Here is a 25,753-nt window from a genome sequence, read left to right on the forward strand (position 1 = left end):
TCAGGATGCATCAGAGTACAACACAGTCCTGAGCTCATACACTCTACCTCATCCTTGAGATAGGAGTTCGGGGGTCCGTATTTCACCTTTGCATAGTGTGGTTGGTGCATTGAGCATTGTATATATATATTCAACATTCATTATTCATTATCTTCTTCAGTGTTCATTGTTTCTGAGTTGCCCCCTAACTATGTTCTTGATCAGTATGTGCTTTGTGGTGCGATTGTGTTTGTTATTTCTAGACGAGTGTTTTTTTATAGGCCTTTTTACCACCCCCACATTCTTGCTGCTCACTATTAGCCTTGTTCTCCCTAGCTTTGTGAGTTGCTATTTGCATTTAGCTTGCTTTCAGCTTATTTTGGATTCATGTTCCCTGAAGGTATTATTATTATCATTTTGGATTTCTCCCCATCCCTTTAAATGATTTTTTTTGTTGATTTCTCCCAAAGGTTTTAAGGAATTAAATAAATAAAGAAATCTCTGAGTAGTGGATTCAAATAAGTATCCTGTTCACATATCTGTTTTCATGCAAGACCTTGCCATATTTAAGACTGTCAAATGGGACATTATGCATCTGTATCAGTACCATGTTTCTTCTGTCAGCCACACTGTTCTGAGCAGTTTATTGTTCTGTGAACTGATGTATAATGCTTTCTCTTGTGTCTAAGCCTTCATGGGTTTGGACATGTATTTAACTTGTTGATCAGTTCAGAGTATCTTCAACCACTTTCGAGTCTCTTTTTAGTCCTTGGTACCCATTGCTTAAACACACCAATATTCCCTTGTTCTTGATGACTGTCATAGCAAGTAAAGTCATGAATAAATGTCACAATATGTTCACATCTTCCCAAAGTTTAGCTGCAATATACCTTTTCTTTACACCCATGTAGTATTGGAAATGGCAATCTCTTGCTATTTATGAGAATATCTTCTTCTCCTTGATGTCCACTAGCCAGCTAAAGCATGAGAAGTCATGAACAGATGTCACATGATGCTTAGATCCGCCTAAAGGTTTCTGGCAAGGGACCTGATATTGCACTGTGTACCAGCTGCAGTACACCTTACCTTTACAAATGTGAATCTATTGTTGGTAATGCTTTTCCTCTGCATATATGCCTCACAGAGGCTGTAGTTTAGGCAAACAAGCACCACATTGTACTTCTTCAAAAGCATGGAAGATTGAAGTCTAGGTGCCCATATCTTGCTTGCCATAATGCTGCATATTACTTTATGACACATGTGCAGTATTACAATGCTGGTAGTCAAGAGGCAACAATATGACTTATAGATGCTGCCCTGCCCTTTTTTTCTTTTTTGTAGATCATGTCTCCTGCAGGTGTGAACATCGTGCATGCTGCTGCCAAATACACACTGTCGAGATGGATATAAGTCTGCCTTGTTAACATATGTATCAACTGCATAATGTAGGAGTCTGCCATAATGGCCACTACACTTATGAATTATTCATGGGTGGTCTCGATGGGAAAGACTCCAGCTTAAAGTAGGGATGCAATTTGGCACCTTGCTACTTCTCTAATGACACATTGTGAGTGATTTCAGTTTAAAGCAATGAGTGCATTTTCGAATCTTGCCACTTGTCAATGGCACACTCTGAAATATGCACAGACTTATCCTCCATCTTATGTTTAGTTTGGGTGCACTACAAGAAACCTCCTTTCATGCCTGTAAACTCCTGTCATCCGTGAGGCACTTTGTAAATAAGGGGATGATTATGGATGACACAAATATGAAAAGGAACTTAATGCAAGCTTCCTTCTATGTCGTTCTATGTTGTACCTAATGAATCTTTATACTTACATAAGCCTAAAAGTTTATGGCATATTGATAATCTAGGGCGTAAGCATGTTGGGCTTATAATCATAGTCAAAAACAAATTGTGATTCTTCTGCTTGCTGATGTTTTTTGTACGTTGAGTTTCAAGCTGAAAAATAGGTAATTTTGCCACAACTGATACAAAAAATATAAGATGTAATGATCAGTCTTGTTGAATGTTACCTTTGCAGTTATGTTACGCATGGTTAGCTTTGGCTTGGATTATCATTGGACTTGCATATCTCAACCATCAACAGTCAATTGGGAGGTTTGTGTGTTTATCCTAGCTGCTGAATTAGATGGCAAGTCATATAGTCACCCATCCTCGCCATCTTTTGAAGTTTTGTAACATGGTTGGATGGGCCTTGTGTACTCAGAAGCATAGCAAAATCTGTGAGGTTTGCAACTCTGGAGTTCCGTGCTATTTGACCAGGCAGGTAGCCGCTTCCCATGAACCAATCCTATTTACATACTTGTTGAAGTTATTCTTAAATCTATTTTAATTATTTTAATGCTTTGCATCTTCCCAGATGGGCTCTTTCCCACTCAGTCTTAGAGCCTGCTGTGATAAGCCTTTAATCTACCAGAGTGGGATCATGTTTTGGAGGGAATCATTTTTCAATCTGGCATGTAAACTTGACATGAATGATTGCTTGTATGCAGTTATTTTTAAGAATTGGAGCTTTAAGATGTATAGGCCATTTTCCTGATAGGAGACTCAAAAGTCCTGGAGGTGAAGTGACTAACTCTTCTGATGCTATGGGCATATGGAGGATGGACAGTTGTGGGTATTGACAAAATACTGCAATTGGTGGTCTATGCTGAAGCTTGTATGTGTGAGTGGACCTTCTTATTGGAAGCAATTGAAAACTTGGGCAGTTCTACTAAGTACATTGATTAGGGCTGCATTCTAATTGCTTTTAGCTGATTGGGAAAAATATGGTGAGGAACATTTGAAGATCTGTTATCCACCTCATATGTTCAGCTCTTTCTTTGATGACCACTTTCCTTTCTGGGTGTTGGGAAACTTTATGCCCTACCCATTAGTTAGACCACAGGTCTACAATCATCATATGACAACACATCATCTCACACTTGTGGTATATAGTGATTACCATTGAATCACCTAACGTGTAGGTCTTGTCCAATGATTACCATTGCTCTGGGTTGTGTGCTTGTGCTTTCTCATTTCTGTCATGGTATCAGAGCACAGTGTGCATGAACCAAGCACCCCACATTAGCCTCTCTCAGCCCTTATGTGGGTGTCTAGCATTATCCTTACGTACCCAGGTGACTTTCTGGGGAGCTTCATTTTCCTAAATTGTGGCAGAGAAAGGTGTGTTGAAGCAGCCAAAGGCTATGTTTTAGTTAGATTGCCATTTCATGGGGGTGAACCAGCAAGAGAGAGTTGAAACATTGAAGTTCACAGCCACCTCTGCACCATGCCTCCCTAGGCCAGGGTGGTCATCATCTGTGTGTGATATGTGGCAGGCTATATCCAAAAGCAAGGTGGCTCAATTTTTGAGCCAGCTGTGGAAATCTGATGGCAGCTCGTGGCTTTTCCAATCTTGGGTGTTGGTGATCTTCCATGGGGCTTTCTGCAATTGAGGGATTTTATCCGTTGTGAAAAACCAAGCAACATAAAAAATTCAAATCAGTATTGAGAGGGGTTGGTGTAATTAGTTTCCACAGCTTTTGAAGTGAGCCCAAGGACCCTATGCTGTTTCCAAGGACCTTGTGCCTTTGAGCCTCTTGTATTGGGAATATTTCTTTTCTTTGTAATAAAGGATCTTAAGCATGAGACATTGCTTGACTACACCTCTCCATAGCTATTGCATCCATGTTTGGTGTCGTATGCTCAGTCATCTGACAGAGGCCCAACATGTGGATACGAGGATTTTCAAGGGAGCAACTCATTTCTCATCGATGGCTAGCACTTGAGCAGGATTCCCACACAGGATTACTTGTAGTGAAAGTGGATTGAGAGGCACTGTCTGCTACCATAATTGCTTGGTCTATTGGACTGAGAGTTGTAGTCATTCCATTGTCCCATAGGATGCCTCCACTATAGAGAGTCTCTCAGATTTGGACAAAAAGCCTATCCATATTTTCCCAAGGATGTGGGATAGACTGATTGTAGGGTGACATTGAGTGGAAGAGGAGAGATGTTTTTATGTGGACATAGTCTGACACCTTTTTTCACTTATTGCCACACATGGTCTGGCTTTATAGGCCAATATTAATTGTTCACTCAACCATTGCATTTATGCACTTAGTAGTTCCTTACAAGGCTTTTTATGCTTTGTATTTTACCTCAGGGTTTCTTATGAGGTGTCATTCATAGAAACTTCTTTTCTTGGGAGGAAAAAAGTATTTCAGATAGGTGCATTAGGTATGAACAACCTGTATATTTCCCTACTTAAACAAAGATCAAAGAGTTGGATGGAACCCAAGGCCTGTAAGATAATGCTTTGTGATCTGATTATTAATCATTGTGCGGTCTAAGGAGCACTTTGTCTCTTTTGTGCGCATTATTTCTCTCGATTTTCACTCTTTTCCTTTCTCATGAAGCTGAACTGTTGCTGGGCTAAAACCTCTAACGGGGTGATACTCTGGTGTTCTGTTCTATGTCTCCTCTTGGTGAGGGCAGGAGGACCCCTGTAGCATCCCCTCAGCCATACTTCATAACACAATGCTGGGCATTTTTAAGGGTAGATCATCCTCTAAGCTTGCACCTCTACTTGTAATAGCATTACCTCCTGTAGAAGTGTCTATGGTTGGTAATATACAAGGTGGTTGCTTTTTTCATGGTTAGACCCTGGTGGATCTTGTGTTGACTACTTAGAATTAGTCTAGAAGTTAATATCAATTCATGGGTTAATTTCTCTTGGTTCTTGTGCAATCTCAAAACATTCTCTAGACAAAACTTATTCAATGCACAGAATTCAAGAGTATTTGGTAGACAAACTGGTTCAAAAAGTTGTATACAAGGGGATCATGGGCAGGTCGCTCTTTGATCCCAAATGCTCATTCTCACCAATTGCCATTACCAGCCCTTGCCATCATCATCACCATTGCCATCATTAGCATTTGCACCATCCCTTCAATGTCATCAGCACCTACTGCCTGGTGACCTGCTGATGTTGACACCATCATTCAGCTGGTGGTGACATCTTTTCCTGCAGCCTACATTCCTGGTGCCTGCATTTCCATTGCTGTCACCTGTGCTTTCTGCTGCAACAATGCTGGACAGCCTGCCTTTCTCCCGAATAGCCTCCACATGACTGCACTTTGATGTCCCTCTGCTCCTGTTGTTGGTTTTCATCTTGCTGGTGGCTGCACTCTTGCCTGGCCTGCTCCAAACATCAGACTGCTGCTGCACTTTGCTGTTCTTACTGTGTATCCTCAGCTATAGGGACATCCATACATCCCAATGTAAAGAAACAATCGTCTATAGAGAACAAACACAATTGTATGACAAAGTATAGACTGATAAAGAACATGGTTAGGGTTAGGGTAACTCAGAGACAATGAACACAGAATGTGAATGAATGAATGATAAATGAATACAATGCTCAATGCAACAGACTCACTATGCAAAGTGAATACTGACTCTTGAACTCTCGTGTCTCAAGGACCAAGGGAGAGAGTCTGAGCTAGAGAGTGTGTCGTATTTGACAGATCCTGAATTGCAACAAATAGCCTCCGAAGATGTTTGGCAGGAGCAAATGCAGCTCAGTGAGGCTGGATGAGTGTTAGATGGGGCAGGCAGCAGTAGGATCAACTAAAAGTTGACTGTGTGATAACATTGGTGGAGGAAAAATCTTCACCCCGGAATAGAACACTAGGTGTCAATAGAGATGTAAATGATGTACAGAGATGAGGCCAGTGAATAAAGTCATGCTCCAGCCTTGTACGAAACACGTGTTTAGAATAAATTGAGTGGAATTATGTAAGGTATCTGGACTAAGGTATAAGGCTCTTGTTGCATGCATGACAGGTGTAAATATTCTTTTTTGGAGAAAACCAGCCAATGGAAAATATGAAAAACAAAGAAAAAACTGCTCTAGAGAGGCCTATTTTGAAAACACTTGATGGTACAGCTATAGGGAGAAAATAGAAAAAGAGTTCAGCTTTTGTTGTAGCTGTTGTAGACATGGAAGATTTCTTGACTTCAGAAGGAATGAATCTTTATGGAGCTCCCTTGTGGTAGTGAGGCAGGATGAAATGTTCTTTTCTTCTATCTTTTATTTATGCCAGATGGCTGGATATTGAAATGCAAAGGTAAAGCACTTAGTTTGCTGTAGAGATTGAGTTTGAAGAAGAAGTATTGATCTTCAAAAGTAGCAAGAGAATAACCAGCAGTGGTACTTTCAGTCTTCTCAGTCATAACCAGCCCAGGGGAATTTTGGAGAGCGTAGTTTTCAAATTCAAGGCAAGGCCAGAATCTTTTGGGGGGACTTGAGTCAAGTCTCAATTGTACAACATGGATTAGAATAAATGTGAAAAGAAATAAACCAAAAACCTTCACTAGTGGACAACACCAGAGAGGAAGCTGAGACTATAGAAGAGGCCAAAACTTTAGACCTTATGGTTGATATAGCTATAGTTGTTGTGGACAACACCTTGGAAAGTGACTCAGGTGAGCAAGAGGACGCACCCTCTACCATCAATGCAAACATTTGCAGAGGCAATATGAGCGAAGTCTTCATTGATGACAAAGAATTTGTGTTTTTCCATGATGTAAAGAAAGTTTTTGGAGTGAGGGAGGATGAGGCGTTGTCGATCTTGGCAATTGTCAATAACTTTCCCCTTGTGTTAAATGATTTGCATATGGAGTACAACAATCCCAAGCTTGAAGACATAGAAGATGTACTTATAGCTCTTTGGGATGCCATCAACTTGGCGCAGCACTCCGCCACAGCCAACGCCCAAGAGTTTAAAGCAGTGCAAACTAGTTTGGTAGCAGGACATGTGCCCTTGGAAGAGCAGCAAGTCCCGAATCAACGGGTCCAGGTCAAATGTGGATTTGACCAAATCATTAAAGGTTGCTATTGATGTTGAGCAAGAAGTAAGTGTATCAATAGTACATGTAGACACTTGGTTTTATTGTGTATACTATTTTGAGCTAACTTCATGTCAATGTAGGCCATGCTTGACATTGATGATTTTGCAAGTCACTAGAAGGGCCGGGGAGTGTTTGGAAAGGATGCCTCCGTAGGGTACTATATTGATCGGGTCCCAACTTGTAACATAGCCATTGTCCATGCAACATTCATCCCAGATGGACAACTCAACTTTCTATCTTGAAGGCCTTTTCAAAAGTGCTATGTGCTTCTATCATTATTCTAAATGTTCACAAGATAGATCTTGTTGAAAAGGATTTGGTGAAGCATATTTTTGGTACATGCCTATACAAAAGGGTACTACAAGCCGTGGGCATTAGAAAAACCATAGGAGCATTATATTTTGGAAGGGGCATGAGATGCCCCCCTAGGATCCAACTTAAACAGGAGACATGACACAGCTATATTCACAATGAAAGGGAGTGGACATCAGACTCAACCTACCATGTACCAACTAATAAACTTGAACTCCATAGAAATCTTGAGTACGTGACCAGAGAGCTATCTGGTAATCCAGCTGCAAACTTTAACCTCTTAAGGATCTCATAGAGAATCCGGAGTGGCAATGGACTAAGGTGCATGACCTAAATCTATTGTACAACTAGGCCCTCATTATGGATGAGAAAAGTCCTACGAATGTGAACCATGGGAGAGATGAACAATATCAGTAAGAGGATTCGGATGATGAGTATGAAGATTGCTGTTCCAATGGTGAGGAAAGTGAAGAAGAAGCTGAGACCATAGAGTACGACACAAATGGATGAGTGAGTGAGTAGATAAGAGTGGACTCTAAACCCCAAGAGGCTAGTGCTTTTAGAGTGGAAAGAGGAGTCATTAAGGCAAATTGTGATCGTACCTAGCTAGAGCACCTGGATGTAGTGGACTATGAGCGAGCTGGATTAGTTCAATCAGGCACAACATCACTGCTTAGAGTGAAATCAGTCTTGGAGCTATGACCGCCAGGGGAAACCCCTTCTAGTGAAGGCTGTGAGTTTAGCTCTGAGAGTGATCGAGAAATTCCACGACCACCTAAGACGAAATGCACCAAAGGGGATCTCTTGGTCTATTTGAGGCGCAAGAGACTCAAGAAAGAGAGAAGGAAACAATCCAAGTGCTCAGAAGATGAACGACAAAAGAAACCACATGACTTATCCAAATGCTTCACTAAGTATAAGAAGGGCGATTGCATAGTGGTGTTAGTAGGAGCCAAACGAGTAGGACAGGTTAGTGAACCCATTGAAGGACCCCCTAAAGTTAAGGAAGTTAACTTGGCAAGGGAAGGAGACAAGCCTTGACCCCTGTACATAGCCGACGACTTAACTGAGCAAGAGGAGGCCAATCTCATTAATCTCTTATGAGAGTATGTAGATGTATTCACTTGGTCCTTAGAAAAATTGAAAGGAATTGATCCGAGTATTGTGACTCACAACATTCCTATGACCCCCAATGCAACACCAATCAAACAAAGACCATACGCAATGAATCGAAAGCATACTCACGCTATGAAAGAGGAAATAGACAAGTTGTTGAATGTCGGATTCATTAACAAGATTGAGCACATGGATTGGATATCACCCATAGTAATTGTCCTAAAGAAGAATGGGAAGATTGAAGTGTGCGTGAATTACAAAATGGTCTACTCAGTGACAAAGAGAGATAATTATCCATTACCATACATTGAGCACATGCTTGAGAGATTGGCAGGGAAGGAGGCCTACAGTTTCTTGGATAGCTGATTGGGCTATAACCAAGTGCAACTGAACTTGGATGACAAGCATAAAATGGCTTTTGCAACAAAATGGGGTGTGTTTGCCTCATAGTTACATGGAACGGGGAACGGAAATGAGAATGGGACCCCTTGGAACGGGGGGAATGTCCAAGGTCAGGGAATGGGAATGGGTGGAATGGCACATGTCTTAAGTGCCCCAAATATGCCCTGTATGACCCAAATTGCCCCAAAGAATGTCCCTCTAATTGCCTCAATACCCCTCAATGCTTGAAATTGACCCAAATGTCCCAAAATTGACTCGATTGCCCCCATAGCTCCAACTTGCCTTGAATTGCCCTAATTATCTCAATTTTCCTTGAAATTAGACAATATAAATTGATGAATACCTTGGAATTGAGGATAGGCTGAAATTTGATTGTGATTTGCAAGAGTTGATTAATGCATCAAATTTAAACTTTGCATGGACTCCTAATTAGCTTGTGGGTTGTCATGACACTTTGAATCTTCAACTAGAGAGAGAGAGAGAGAGAGAGAGAGAGAGAGAGATTAGTGTGTACACATTAGGTAACGGAGATGGGTGAACATGTGGTAGGAGTGTGACCCAAGCAAAAAGAAAAAACCGGAAAAAACATCAATTTTCGGTCAACAGGCCTGGAACGGCTGTTCCAAACAGGGAACGGTAGGGAAGGGCAGGGAACGTTCGCTGGTCATCTCACCTCCTTGGAGGGTTTGGAACGCGTTAGGCCGTTCCTACAGGTCGGAACAGCCGTTCCCTGTTTCTATGGTTTGCTTACATAGTCATGCCATTTGGGCTAACTAATGCACCTGCTACCTCTCAATGTCTTATGTGTGCTATTTTCAAGGATATGCTTAGAAAGTGGATGGAAGTATTTGTTGATGATCCGTGTGTTCATTCTAGTTGGGAGCAACACCTAAACAAACTCTGCATAGTCTTTGAATGGTGTAGACAATATGGTATCTAACTAAATCACCCCTTAAATTGCCACTTTTGGGTAAAGCATGGATGTATCCTAGGTCACGTGGTCTCGAAAAAGGGCATTGCTACTGAATTTTCCAAAGTTAGAGTGATTGTTGATTTACCACCACCAATCAACTACAAAGGAGTTCAGTGCTTCCTCGGCTACACAGGGTACTATGGACTGCTTGTGTTGAATTACAATCTCATTGCATGATTACGTTGTAAGCTATTGATTGTATTTGAGTGGACTGAGGAGTGCAAATGCGCTTACGAAGAATTGAAAAAGGGTGTGACGACCACACCTATTCTACGAGTCCCCAGATTGGTCCATTACTTTCCATATGCACATTGATGCATCAAAGTTTATCGTGGGAGCAATTTTGTGCCAACCTAGAGATCATAACTTGGATTACCGAGTGAACTTTGTGAGTAGACAACTCATTGACAAGAAAATGAACTACTCCACAATAGAGAGGAAAGGGCTAGCTATGGTGTTTGCTATTAAGAAATTTTGACTCATTGCAACGTTGACTATGACTCTTAGCGCATCCACCTTGCCATAAGCAATGTTAGGATAGTCACGGCTTTTAGCAAGGGTACTGTGGTTTCACCAAAGTCCTCAGCGCCACCGATAGTTAAACCTAGTGTCAACCCTAAGGAGGGGGATAGTGAATCCGCATAGATATCGAGTGTGAAATACTCGCAACACTTAGAAGCCCCAATCGAAGCTGCAATCCAAATGACCAAGTGGGTTTCCAAATCCAAATCACAGACTACCAAGGGCACATCCGCGAGATCTCATAGCTCTTGCGTCCCATATACTAGACCTAAAAGAAAAACTTGGCGTTACACGAATAGGCAAAGGACTAAACCATGATGGGTGCCATAAGCCCTATTGCATGCCCAAGGATTCTATGATGGCAACACCCTGGTTTGTTTGTCTAAATCCACAAATGACACACTTGCCCATCCACCGCAACCTCCCAACCAATACACATGTACCCGTGAGCTAGCAAGAGGTAAAAACCAGAGTGAGCAAAAAGATGCTCAACCCACGAACACTCAATGGGGCTATTGCCCAAAAGTCAGACCTACTTTTGATAGGCCTTGCCCTAATACCTCCAGTGTACCACCCACTACATAGAGAACCATACGTCCCGGAACCACAAGCTCAATCACAAGCGACAAATAATAAATACTCCAATGACCACATCATAGCGGAGGTAACCATAGCTAAGCAGTCCAATTGAGTCAAACCTCAACCACCCATAGGCCTTAAAATATCTTATCAATGCCAATTCATTCTCGAATTGGCATTCGATATGACCATGAACACGAAAGATGACTTAGTGACCTATATTCGACGATTGGGCTCAACTTTCATGTTGTTTGCTAGAAGCTATAAATGCTTGGACCTAGGCATGCTTGATAAACAAATAGCAAATGATGTACGCTCTTTGCCTTGTTCTTGGAAAGAATTTGAATTCATATTCATAAAAACTCCCACGATTGCAGAAGAGTCGATTGCCACTAAAATCTCTTGAAAATAAGTCTTAAACCAATGGTTAATCATGTCCTTCAAGAAAAGCAGAGTTCCAATGTCACCTCATGAACTTGATGAGCTGAAAAAGCTAGTTGAATCCGAATCCGATTTCCTACGGAAATGGTACTCTCTCTGCATCCAATGGGAACAAGAGGGTTGTCAAATCATGACCAATGTAGAGCAAAGACTCGCCATCAAGACTCTCGAATATGACCCCACTTACGTGGCCCCAACTTCATTTAGAGTACTGGCCATGACACGAAACAGACCATTAGAAGACAATGTCGTGTTGAATGAACTTTATGTTGCTAGTAGAATGAACTCAGGTGATCTCTTGACGAATGTATTGACCTATATCACATGTGGGCATTCGCCCACAAGATGTGGACTGCCATGCTACAGTGGAGTATAACCCAAAATTCTATGATTAGCTCTTGAAACACTAGAGCAGACCAAGAGTGTATCAAATGCCATACCCCTTCATTCTCCAATCCTAGGAAGGATGCTCGTCGTTCCAAGAGGGAAGGGAGTAAGGTGAAAGGTGAAAATGAACTGAAATATGATTGAACTCCAAAAAGAAGAATGAATTGAACTTCCATTTAGTGAAAACTTCTTCACGAAGTTCTTGCATGGAATGTATGGATCGATTGATATGAAAAATTTTCATTCCTTGGCTTATATATTTCACTATTTGATAATGTTTCTTTCTAATGACTTCGGTCTTTAAGCAAAAATTGTATTTCAAAGAGAACTCATTGTGAGTAGTTGTGTTATGATAGGAATCCAAATGGCAGGGCTTCCGTTTACTGAGGAAGAACGGAACAAATATCACTTAACCATGGAGATGCAAGTTTTCAACTAGTTATGATACCGGAGCGTACACAACCTAGAAGAACTTGTGGTAATTGAGGATGTGGCCAGACAGATTATCGAGCAATGCAATTTAGCCAAGTATCTTGAGAAGGTCGGCCAACAAATAGATTATGACAAGTGCATAGAATTTCTTAGATCTTTTTGTCAAGAAGAACAGTGGTATAGTGATGGTCAAACAAGGGGATGTAACCAAGAATGTGGAAGTTGTGCTTAGCCCAAAGTTGGTTGAGAAAGCTCTAGGGTTAGTAGACAAGCTAGAAAAGAGGCCAAAGAGAGACTTGTACGGCATGCTAGGGATAAATAAGCAACAAGTGCATACAAATGATGGAATCAACCTAGTAGACATCCCCAAGCCCATTGTCAGATTGCAAGCTAAGATGGTGCATGCTCTCTTCTTGAGCCAAAGGCACAATGCACTCACGAACAGAATAGGGATACCACTACTCGAGAGTATGGCAGCCAAGGCATTGGACGAAGTAAATCTGAATTTCTATGTCTGAACGACAATCAAGGCATTATCCAAGGTACTGGTCTTAGCTCCAAGGGCCATAGGTAGAGAATCCCTAGTGGGAGCAAGGCTCAACACCATCCAGTTAGGGAGAGAGGCAATGAATTATGCTGAGGATTGCCATCAGGAAGACCAGAATCACTAATGAAGAAAGGAGAGACTCGCAGAGGGCTAAAGAAGAGTCAAGAAAACTTGAAGAGGAATGTAAAAAGAAACGAGAGGAGGAGAAAGAAAGGTAAAGACGAGAGGAGGAAGATCAGGTGGCCATTGCTATCATAAGATCAATAGAATAAACCTCTCGATCCCAAGAACTCGCCATGATGAGCTTGACACACAAAGATGTGCCTAGAACAAGTGCGCCACAGAGGAGGCTGAACAAAGACCACTGGTATAGGGTAAGCGAAAGGCCCCCATGCATGCATTACCATTAGTGATGGCTTCCACAACCACCTTGACACAAGGAGCCATAGAAGTTGTAGTCAATGAAAGTAACGTGATGGCATGGGTGTAGTACCTACTAGGCAAATTGCATGAGCTGACACCAACAACATCAGAAGAAGTCCCAATGGTAGGAGCCAAGAGACTAGCACCAGTTGATGCAAAATTCCGCCAAGGTGCTAAGGTGCCACACCTTGAGATATCAACCACTTCGGTATTGTTGGCAGTGCACAACACAGAGGAGTATGAGGATTTAGTGAAAGAGCTCCAGAATTAGTGTGAGAGAATGAATGAGGAGAGGAAAGCTGCGCTTACCGAGCTAGAAACGGAAAAGGACGCTTTTGCAACCTTCTTACGAGAAAAGACAAGGAAAATGATGATATTCATTAGGGAAGTGGCAGCGTTGAAAGAGGCCTTGATGGCAAGATAGGATGATGAGAATCTGCGGGGCCTGTACAAGGAAGAAAGGGAAAGCCGCATGGCGTTAGAGCAACTACGTGCCTTTAACTCCAAAGAAAACAAACGCCTAGAGTTCGAAAACAAGGATTTGAAACGGTAGAGAAATGAGTTGAGATAAGAGTTGCAGGCCACAAAGACACAAAGAGATGAAGAGGCTATGAAGAAGATGATGAAGCTGCAGAATCAACTCCAGGCAGCACTCCATGAGCATGGCATCCTAAAGGAGCAAGTGGAATGCCAAGGCCAAGACAAAGAGAATATGCTTGTGATATGCAAAGAGCAAGAGCAGCTATTAACCATCCTCTCATGAGAGCAAAACCAAAGTCTGAAACAGATGAAAGAGAAAGCTGAAGAATGGGGGGGAAAAGGAACGATGCTAGAATCAGGGATTTAGTAGAGCACCTCATGCTATCAGAAAGCGAGTGCATAATGATTGAAGGAAAAGTGGAAGCGATAGAGATGGGGACGCTAGCACAACCGGAGGCTTTCTTAAACAGTGTGCTGAATATCACTCAGGCGGAAGGAGAAGAAACAATTGATGGGCTCAAAAGGAAATTAGAACTCACAAGGAGAGCATTAAGATACAATCTCCATGAGAAGACACCTAGGGCCAGCACCAACCTAAGTAAAGAAGAGCAAAGACAACTTCTAATCAAGGCAGGGTTGTCTAGGCAAGAGTTTGACCTGCTGGGATTTGGGAAACAAGAGCAACAAACGTAGCCCGCTACTACGGAGCTTGTAGAGCCAAATCTTGAAGAAGGGCCTGATTTTGAGCAAGAGGATAATGAGGAAGAGCAGCCTAATGTACCAAGTCCACCTCCACAACTACAGTCAAAAGCAGAAGCACATGACGAGGACCCCATTGCTCGAGAGAGAATTGTGGAAATGAGGTACAGGAGGGAATTGACGGAGCTGTCGGAGAGAAAGCTAAGTGCCAAGCCTCAGCTGGTGCATGAAGTCCCTATCCCTCAACATGAAGAGTGCTTGCTAGTCAACTGGGCAAGAGAGCTGACCCTATGGTAGCAATATGAAAGCCGTTGGAAGCATTCGAATTCATCTTCTCCTACCCATGATCACTTGATCAAGTATTGTCACCAAGGGTGGTGGAGGAGGTGATCAAGCTTTCAATGTGGCAGAGGGAACCAGCCAGATACTGGGAGGATAAAGTGATGGATGAGCCTAGAATAGTTAAGGGCTATGAATCATAGCCGAAGTGGAGAAGGAACATATGAGACACCAATTTGGATGCGTGGATGGGTTTTTTGCAACATATTGCCATATGAAAGGGATAATTTGACCTACATACCTTACCCAAGGAGATGTGGAGTGGATTTTGATCTAGGGGTGCATGGAAGGTATGATTTCCAACGAATTTACAATGTTAATGTCGTGACCCTTGAGGAGTGCATGACCTTCACTGAAAAAGATCTTCGGCCATCTATTGCGCACTTCCTCAAGGAGTTTTCTTCACGTTGAGATCTACATTATCACCACTTGTAACTATCTATGTCTCCTAAGAATCCATCTTAAGCAAAAGCCCCATGTAGAGAAAGAGCGACTACCGCCCCTTTTTGCCAGAATATTTCATCATAAAAGGCGTTACGAGTTGAGTGAGGTTTGATGTATTTTGGAGGGTGCGGATACACTTGCACGGATTATAGTTAACGGCTACGGTGCATGTGTGGGACGAGACATTAACTTTTTTTTGTTTAAAGCGTAGCTAAACCAGTAGTTGGCTACAACGTGGAACCAATGCATGTCCTATATATTGTCCGAATCCCAATCAATCGGCTTTCATTGCTATTTCCTTTTGAAAGCTTTGCGGAAATTTCAAAATTCAAAGCCATTCCTTTGACACCACATTATCGTACCGTCAACCATTAGGCTTGAATTGCTTTCTAGATACTTACAAGTCGTACGGCTTGGCTCTAACGTCATAAATGAGAGCATAGATAGTTGTGCTATGACTAGACTCATGATGAGAGCTACCCTATTGCTAGCCTTTTGTATGAACCTACTAGAGGACATGAGTGATAGTTGGGTCACGAGGTGTAACCGCCCATTTTTATCCACTACACCTTTGAATGCGAGAGTTAACTTAAAAGGTTATAAACTAAGTTAGTCCTTTCTAAGTAAGTCACTTAAACCTTCACCCAGCTCTGCTCCTGCGAGAGGATGAGATGCAACTTAGTATCATCCTTTGTAATTTATTTATTAAAAAAAGAGAGGGAAAGAGAAAGAAAAAGAAAACACAATTTCTCATTTGTAATGTACAAGTGCCTTAACCGCTGTATCCAGGGACTATTAAATCCCTAGCTCGTTCCCACATCATGTACTTAGGGCACATCAAGGGCAGGGCACATTAAGTGTGAAACAATGCCTCAAGCTACCCATCTGCCAGTTCTACCACCACTTGTACTATATACTACACAGTAAGGTAGATGCACCTTTTACGTAGTGTACCTATTCTTCCTTTATAGGTACATTTTGCAGTTGTGCAGCTAGTCAACAACTCCGGAGGCCCTCTTTGATCAATCAATATATCTTCAACACCAACAATCTCCTATCATATCCCACATGACCAATTTTCCAAAATCCCTAAGTACCATTTCGCAGACACCTTCAACCTCTCCCATTCATACAATCCAGTGCCATGGGATTGGCACTTAGCTAGCAGGGGGGTAAAGTTAACTCTCAGAATGACACAAAGCGCAAAGAAAGCTTAAGAAGGAGCATAAGAAGACAACCCAATTGTAAAACAAGACAAAAAAGTGTGGGAAAATTTCTAAAATCAAGAATAGGGCACACAAGAGATAAAGTGCATTTTAGCCCTTCGCAAAAGAGCACTAGGCCCCCTTCTATGCAAGTTGTAAATGAAAAGGCGCATGTATAGGAGCCATAAGAATAGGAAAGAATAGGAAAAGAGTGGAAAAGAGGACTAAGGGCGAACGACCAGTCATGGAAATGGGTTGGGTGCCCAAGTGGGAGAAGGGCATGTATAAGCCAAAAAAGTGAATGAATAAGCTCATTGTTGGTGTGTGTGCAAACTAGCTCTAGCTCTCTTCTTGTTCTTATTGTTGCTTCTTTCTTGCGCACAAGAGAGGGAGTATGAGAGGGAGAGAGTGATTGTTTGAGAGTGAGGGACCGTGGAGAAGCTCTTCTTCTCCTCTTATCTTCTCCTTCCTCTCTTCTCTTTTCTTGTGTGCATGGCTATGGAGGTTGGAGCTTAGAGCATGGAGATGGAGCTTGCTTGAGCTAGCATCTCGAATCGTGGAGTCATTGAAGGATTCGAGGAAGAGGACTACAACGATCGGATTCAACGGCAAGTTCATTGAGTCCTCTCCGTACTATCCATAGGCAAATGGATAGGTAGAGTCTAGTAATAAAACCTTGTGCAAAATTTTGACCAAGCTAGTTGAGTGGTACCGAAAATATTGGGATTCTACGCTACAAGAAGTGTTTTGGGTTTATTGTATATATTTTAAGGTGGCAACTGTTTTGACTTCCTACAAATTAGCATTTGGTATGGAGGCTGTGACACCCCTGAAATTTCTACTTTCTAGTCTCTGCAGATAGTGGTGGAAGATCAGCTTCTTCTAGAGGATTCCCTCCCATTTTGATTGGAGGAACTAGTTGCATTAGCTGAGGATTGTAGGGTTTATTGGAAGCATCAAAAGACTTGGTACATGCTGGATTATCTTCTTCAGAATTCAAAACTTGGTATGTAGTGATTGAATTGTCCAAGTGACCTCTATGTAGAAACAACAATATGAAAAATATATGTTCTCTTACATGGATGGTTTCCAGAACTCACATGATTCTGTGTGAGAATGCATAAAAAATATGCATGAGAGAATATTGTGTGCTTACTAGTAACTCACGATCTGATGATTACCTAGTCACACACTATTTTTAGTATGTGCATGGATTGTTATTCCTCTCTTTGGGCTCGGTAGAGATTGTTTGAGATTCTGTCAATCCAGCCCAAAGGTGTGTATTAGATTTGTTCTGTGATGAAGTCAGAGATGAGTAGGCAGCAACTTTGGATGTGGACATTTCAGAGGATGAAGTTGAGTATATTTTATTGTATCTCCCTCATACTCATAGAAAGAGTCCCGGATAGGATGTCTCGCTAAATGAACTTTTTGAGCTGAGGTGGAACATGTCAAGGCTCCCCTCTCTCTCAGGTATCAAGAGGTATCATGTATGAAAGTCTGGTGTGATGCCTTTTGATTGAAAGTTGGGCTTGCTTTGTTTGTTACCTAAAGTAGTTGCATTGATGGAGTGAAAGCAATGGAGGCCAATTTCTGTCATCCTGTCATTGTATAAAATCTTTACTAAGGTTTTGGCAAATAGGTTGGAAAAAGTACTTCTTATGTTGACTCATCCTTGACAGTATGGTTTTATCAAGGGTGAGAATATTTTGCATGATATCGCTAATGTTCAATTGGGGACTGATCATGCACAATCATGTGGACAGGAAGTGGTAATGGTCCAAAATCTTATGATCATTTCAGTCGGTCTTTTTTACAAGAACTGATGGTTACTATGGGTTTCTTATGATCATTTCAGTCGCTCTTTTTCACAAGAACTGATTGTTACTATGGGTTTTGGCCATAAAAACCTATCAGTCAGGGTGGGGCTGCACAAATTGTGCTTAATGGATTGATCATGCACAAGCATGTGGATAGGAAGTGGTAATGGTCTGAAATCTTATGATCATTTCAGTACGTCTTTTTTACAAGAACTGATGGTTACTATGGGTTTTGGCCCTCGGATGACTGATGTCATAAAAACCTATCAGTCATGGTGGGGCTGCCTGAATTGTGCCTAATGAAGGGTCTTTGAAGAGATTGCTCTTCCTCATTTTTTGAGGCAAGATGCCGTCTCAGCCCTTTAGTGCTTGTTTTGCTCACTAATGCCATGCTGAGTCTACTAGATAAGCTTGCCTTGTATGGGGATATTGTGAGTCTTACCCTTATGAGTGCTGTGAAGTTTTGAGGGCCAGTCATTGGCTGATGACTCTTTCATGTTTATAAGGCTTGAGAAATATAACGTGGCCAGAGCCATGGCTTCTTGGGCTTTGTTTGGGCTATCATGAGGTCTGCATGTTAATATGCAAAAACCAGTTCCAGTTAAATGCACAGAAAGAGATTTGACTAACTTCTGATGGCAGGGCAAGATTGTTCCTAAAGAGACGATTACTAGACATTTGGGTTATCTTGGGGGTGCATGTGGTAGTTAAAAATTTGTTGGATTGGATGTTTGGTCATATAGAGATCAATTTGTATATTGGAAATCTCAAGGCTGGCCATTTAATGTTCATCTCAAAATGCCGTAGAGTGTAATGATTAGTATGATTTCCTTCTTCCTACCATTACTATCTTGGACTAGTTTGATTTAAACTCTAGAAGAAACAAGGAAATCGTTTGTGTTGGAGTTGGGTGTCTTGGGACCACGCTTGAAACCAGCCTTCCTTTGGGGAAAGGGTGGTAATGGCCTAATTAACTCTAACTACAACAAGAAAATAAATTCACAATAATTGAAATGCAAATGTTACCACTTGATCTTGGACATGGGACACGTGGTTGGGCCCAAAACTACTAGCACCCATTGTATTTCTTGAAACTTGTATTGCAAATACATGAAGTACACAAATTCTTCAACCTCCTTTGCCAGTCTAAATGCCTCTTGTTGTCACAAATGACCAACAAGCCTTCAAACCAATTTGCCCCTTGCTTTGCTTGGGAAATGGGCCTTCATCATGTTGCTTGGGTAGCGAATTCAGCCCCAAATTGAGTGTTTGCTGGTTGGCCTCTTGAATCTCCAGTAATTCTTCAATTTCAGTTGCTGAAATTCAAGTCCTAGGATTGCAAATCTGGGCATACTTCTTGAGGTGGCTATCAAACCCTAATCCCTGCTGTAAATTAGGGTTTACAGCAGAGATTCTTCAAAACCTCCACCTCAAATGGTTGGAATTGCTGGTATTTGCTGAGGAAATCTGATTTGGATTGGAGAATAAGAGAGAATGCTGAAGAGAGAAATTTCAGAGTTTCATCTCTTGAAATTGATCAAATTAGTTGCTGCCTTGTTCCAAAGTGCTTCCCCTATTGTCGCATGTTGCTTGGAAGCCCAAAATGGGGTGTTATCAGCCCAAACTACTGCCTGGCAGCGATCAGGGCTGTCACCTGCTGCTCCAATGCCTTCTTGGGCTGTCACCTATTGTTCTAGGGTCTGTTGATGGTTGTCTCCACCTTCAAACTCACACACCCCCAAAAAAAAAGTCTCCACCAAGCTCAATGGTTGTAATGCACTCTCTCCATCCTCCAACAACCTTCTCCCCACTTGCATTGGCAAGTTTTGCCAAGTGGTAGCCTTCTTAATCCATTTTTCAACAATTATTAATAATTATTTCTTGCCCAAAAAATTAATTTGACCAGCCACCAATCAAATTGGCTAGGCCAATTTATCACCCAAGTATTCCTGAGCACTTAGTAGCCCCTAGATTGGCATTAGTTAATTAATTGATGCCAAGTCCCTAGTATCACAATCGACACTTTAAAGTGATCTCGGCCAATTTCTGACGCTACGTAGTACTTGTCAAATATAACTCGATACAAACACACAAAAATCAACGACGAGCAATCCATGCATTTGAATGATAGGATATACAAATGCAATCAAATGGGAGGGTTAGGACTCTATGATCAAATCCTTGTTCTGTGGTGGAAAAGGTGCATTTGTATGGAAACACATCCAATTCGCATAAAATCCATAAAAAAAGTACTATAACTCCCCAAAAAGACTATAGAAAGGAAAAGTGTTTGGTCGAAGGGACAAATAAGATTGTGATATTAGATGTGAGTTTCGATGAAGTTTGGGAGTGTTCACATTGATAACCTGCAAAATAAGTAAATTATAAAATGCAAAGGGAAAAACCCTTGGAATGGGGTATGATGTAATGGGTGGGCAGGAACCTTGGGTACCAATTGATATCTTGGGGTCCTTGGCCCAATATCGTGAAATAACTTGCTTGCACATCACATGCGCACCTCACATTTGTACGTTCGATTATTAACTCAATTAACTGCAGACAAAGCATAAACAAAGCATCAAAATTTCACATCCTCATGACAAATCTCCTCCTTGAAATCCTTGCAATCATCCTGCCAAAGCAAAGTATATAGCATTGGAATTTCCGAATGGCATTATAGTCCAGACACTATTGGCCACTGTTGCTTAACCCTTGCCACTAGTTGTTGACAATTTCCAGCCAGCATAACTAAAATACAAAACTGAAAAAAATCCAAAATTACTGCTAGAGACTAACAAGATGCGTCCATTACTCATGTTTCTCAGCTATTCTAGCTAAATAAGCATAGTAATGCATAAATTGAGCATAAACCATGGCTGAACTATCAATGGGATTCACAAAACACATTGCTGTCCACAAAACCAGTTGAATACCACTGACAACTGATGATCATCTAGTGTAAACCAGCAATGGATAATCAATCTTTGATGATGATACGGTGATGAAAATGTATAAGTTTGGTGCCTATACTCAGCCTAGTACTGACTCACATAGTGCATATACCCCCTACTGCATTTCACTTTGAACTCCTAAGTCAAGTGGCACATCCTCTGGTTTCAAGTCACGTCTGTATTCTGAATCAAGTGGTTTATTGATGTATGATGTTCAAATAACATCCTCCCTTACTTTAAACATTCTCCCTCATATCTGTCTGCAATCAAATGGAACCAGGAACATGTAAGACATGTTGTTTGTAGTTGATCTACTTGTTGCTTCCTCTTCTTTTCACCTTCAAAATTGCTACGGTAACTTCTAGTATTTGTCAGCAATGTGTCATGGAAAAGTATGCAGGATTTCTGTGGTATGCACTAAATTTTTCTATTTCTGTAGGCAGGAGAGCTCTTTACCCTTGGACAACTATACAATCTGCATGTACTTGAGTTATCTCTTCTATCCACCTTTATACATTGCAGGACCAATAGTATCTTTCAATGCCTTCGCCTCACAGGTGTGTATTTCAACTTGAGCTGTTCTGTCTTAGTGCGGTGGATTGATTTTGCAAAGGGCTATACTAAAGTTTCATATCGTCTATATTGTTTGGCATGGATATAACAAGGAGCCACAATCTTCTTAAGAAGTTTTGTGGATACGCTAGTCAGGATTCACTAGCGTCATAATTTACGCAGGTTAATTCTCCTCAGAAAACACATAGTAGGACAGACATTGGATTGTATGGCTTGAGATGGATTGCTTGCTTGGTGTTAATGGAGATCTTGACCCATTACTGCTATTACAATAGCTTGGCAATCAGGTAAGAAAAATTCAGGAAAATTGAATTGATGACATTTGATGTTTAAAATTTGCATGTAGTCAGTATATTTTTTGGTGCAAGTAAATGTAGATAGGCTTTAGCCACTATGAAGGTTAGATTGATGCAAAGTATCTGCTTCCATATGAAGAATGGATGATCTGAAGTGAATCAATTGTTAGGTGGGAAGTAGTCCAGATGTGGATCTGATCAAACTTGAAGGAGAATTGTAGTTTTAAATGAAAGAGCGTGTCAATAGTGTTTCACCTTTAAAAAAAAAAGGTTAGTCTACAAAGAAGTTTCATCCAGCTTCACCTACTTCTGCTCTCATCACTGCCACCCCCTTCTTTGCCTGGGCTACTGGCCTTGTTCTCTCTCGCCACTTGCTTTCATCCTTTCAGTAAAGCACTTGTTTTTGCCCTCTCTTCTCCAGTTGACATTGTCACTGTTGTCCTTTTCTGCATTAGCCACTCTTTTTATTTCCTGCCAGCTGCCCCATCATCTACTCCAGCTGCTCATTTTTTCCCTTCATGCTGCTGCACTTATAGTCTCCTTTCCTGCTTCCCACCATGTTCTGCTTATCGTCTCTTGTATACGATAATTGCCCTATCTACCAATGCTCTCAATGTTCACTTTTCATCATTTGCATATCTTTACATGGTGTCATTGCTGATTGCTCCTTTTGATTGATTTATGTGCTTTTTTAATGAGAATTCTATAAAAGCCTCTTTGTCCACCTCAATTGGATTTCACCTTATGCTTTGTCAGAGGTGCTTTATGCAATAGAAGAATGAGAGAGACAATGAACAGAAAGGGACAGCATAAAACATGAATGTGAGAACAGGCATCCAATATGTGAGAATTAATAATACAATGGTAGAGTGCTAGCTCACACGCTCCCCATGCTCCATCTCTTCACACCAAGATTTGCAAGCACATGTACGGGTAATGGAAGCATAGTACGGGGGAGTTTTGGAAACAGGGAAAATGGAAATGGCAAAAACTGGAGTTTTGGTTAGTTTTGGAAATGAGGGAGGAGTTTCAGATTTGAACATTAAATCCATACATAGGTACTTGAATATGTCAATGCACACATACCACCACTCAGTTTTTACACAAAACTCCAAGCCTTCCTGTCACATGAACATGTCTTCATCTTCTCTTCATCTCTTATATGAAAGTGTGACAAGTTGAGGATTTCAAGCCTTCATGTCACTATTTAATAGCTACATGTTGTTAGCAAGAGTTGAGGGCCTCCTTAGTTGTGCAAATCTTTGTGTGGCTGCTTCCATCCTTGCACTATAGATGACTTTATTGAAGAGAAATATGCATTCAAACACATACAATAAAAGTGTAATTTGAAGGCTAGAATTGAAATCAGAGAACTAAAACATGCTGTCTATTGGCCAAAAATTGAAACACACGCGGGTAAAGTTCAAGACTTCTCCTTCCTAGACAAGTCCCTTTCCCACCCCTTGGCCGCCACCACCAAAAAAAAGAGGGGTTCCTGAAAAGCTTTATGGAATTTTGGAAACATTACTGAAATGCCATTTTCGAAATAGGGGTTCCAAATGCCATTTTGGGTTACTATGAATGAAAGTGACCATGCCCCTCCTTGGAGAGAAGTAGGGGTAAAGTCTAAGACCTCTCCTCCCCCCCTCCCCCCTTTTGAGCTAAACTTACCTAGACTTGGCCATTTCAGCCTTAAGGGGAGAAAAGAATCAGCTAAGTCTAGGTATGTACAAGCTGAAATGGCCAAGAGGAGAAGGCTGACATGTGCATATGGTATCTTGGCCATTTCAGCCTTCTCATCATTAGATGTAGGGCTGTCCTCTGCACTGAATTTCATATACGGAGGCCATGGAACGCCAATTTTTTGCCCCCCCTTCATATTGAAACGGTGCAAAACCTTGGAGATATACTCCTGTTGAGATAGATAGAGCAATCCCTTTGACCTATCTCTGAGTATTTGCATGCCAAGTATGTGATTTGCATCACCAAGATCCTTCATGTCAAAGCTGCTATGAAGACTTTACTTCAGTGAGTCCAAGGCATGAGTATCCTTGCCAGGAATCAGCATGTCATCAACATACAAAACCAAGATAATCAAGCTGCCTTCTGCTGCCTTCTTGCTGTACAAGCAGTGATCCACTTGACTTCTATGGAAACCTTGAGATTGCATAAATATATCAAACTTATGATACCATTCTCTTGGTGCTTGTTTCAGCCCATACAGACTCCTTTTGAGTTTACATACCATCTTCTCTTTCACTTTTTCCACAAATCCTTCAGGCTGCTGCATATATATGTCTTCATGTAGATCACCATGTAAGAATGTAGTCTTTACATCCATCTATATGAGCTCCATATCTTCAGCTGTAACCAAGCCCAAAATTATTCTCAATGTAGTCATTTTGATTATAGAAGAGAAGATCTTATCAACGTCGATTCCATGTTCCTGTTTGTACCCCTTCACAACCAATCTTGCTTTGTACTTTGATGAGGAACCAAAAGTGACCTTCATCTTGTAAACCCATTTGCATGGAAGTGTTTTCTGCCCTTTGGGCAACTGCATGAAGTCCCAAGTGCCATTTATCTCAAGAGATTCCATTTCTGACAACATGGCTTTATACCATTTCTTGCTGTCTTGTTTGTCCATTGCTTTCTTCAAGCAAGACAGTTCACCATAGTCTGTTTACATGATATAATCAGCCACATTGTTTGCACAAGAAATGAATCTATCAGGTTGTCTAGTAGCCCTAGACGATCTCCTAACCCAATGATCATTTTTTGTTGTCTATTCTTGCAAATTTCCATTTTCAGCATACTGTCTTGGCATTTCAGCCTGCAAATCAGCATTAATAGCTTGCTGTCCTGGCTATTCCTGCACATGTAATGGCTCATTATCATGGGAAATAGCTAGTTGATCATTTCCAGCATCATTTTCTGCATTTACAAGTTCATTTACAGCAGGTATTTGCTGCTGTACAATGGGCACATTTTGCTGTCCAAAAGGTATTTCTTCCCGTAATACAACCCTACGGACTTCCTCTGTCCTTTCGGACTGTTTGTGCATGCGATCTTCCCAGAAGATAAAATCATTGCTGTGTACTACTTTCCTTTTCTCGGGATCCCCTAATCTATACCCCATTTTACCCTCGTCGCCATATCCTAGGAGAATGCATTTATAGGATTTTGGCTCAAGTTTGCTGCATTTTTCTTTACGAATGTGCACAAAAGTTTCACAGTCAAACACTCTCAGGTGAGCATATGAAGGTGGCTTGGCCGACCACGCTTCTTGGGGAACTCCCCTCCCCCCCCCCCTAACAAGACGTGTTTGGTGACTGATTAATCAAGTGTACGCCTGCCATAATAGCCTCTGCCTAAAAACCATGGGGTAACGCAGCATAAGTCAGCATCGTACGGACCTTATCCTGTATGGTCCGATTCGTACGCTTTGCAACTCCATTTTGGGGTGGATTATGAGGGGTAGTGAGCTGCCTCTTGATCCCTTTGCTGTCACAAAATGCTTGAAAGGCCTTGGACACATTCCCCACCATTGTCAGAGCGAAGACATTTAAGTGTCTTATCTGTCTGATTTTCAGTCAATGCTAAGAATTTTTTACACTTGTCAAGCACTTCATTCGTGCTATGAGTAGGGTAAACCCATACCTTCCATGTAACGTCATCAATAAAGGTAACAAAATATTTATCTAAAGATAATTTTGGCATTTGACATACATCTTAATGTACTAACTCTAGAGGAGAAGCGGGAAGATTTCAGCGAAAGAGACTTTTTATGAGACATCTGTGCATGTTTACCATAAACACAATGATCATAATGCTCAAAATCAACATCGAAGATAAGGCAAGTAACCCAAACGAGAAAGCCCTTTCATTGGTTTTTGACTCATGTGTCCCAA

At 41.4% G+C, this 25,753-nt stretch overlaps 1 protein-coding gene across 2 annotated transcripts in view; it reads left to right on the forward strand.

Annotated features, from left to right (window-relative positions):
- LOC148041491 (MBOAT (membrane bound O-acyl transferase) family protein) overlaps positions 1-25,753 on the forward strand; it is a 295,547-nt gene that overhangs the window by 145,957 nt on the left and 123,837 nt on the right. For both annotated transcript variants that reach the window (XM_087680155.1, XM_087680163.1), the window contains 4 exons: positions 2,025-2,101; positions 2,211-2,270; positions 21,417-21,530; positions 21,709-21,833. In XM_087680155.1, the coding sequence (XP_087536281.1) occupies positions 2,025-2,101; positions 2,211-2,270; positions 21,417-21,530; positions 21,709-21,833 (376 nt within the window). The remainder of the gene's footprint in view (positions 1-2,024; positions 2,102-2,210; positions 2,271-21,416; positions 21,531-21,708; positions 21,834-25,753) is intronic.

Source organism: Lygodium microphyllum, chromosome 1, assembly GCF_053477565.2.
Source record: "Lygodium microphyllum isolate KBCC chromosome 1, Lygodium_microphyllum_v1.1.10, whole genome shotgun sequence".
NCBI classification, from domain to species: domain Eukaryota; kingdom Viridiplantae; phylum Streptophyta; class Polypodiopsida; order Schizaeales; family Lygodiaceae; genus Lygodium; species Lygodium microphyllum.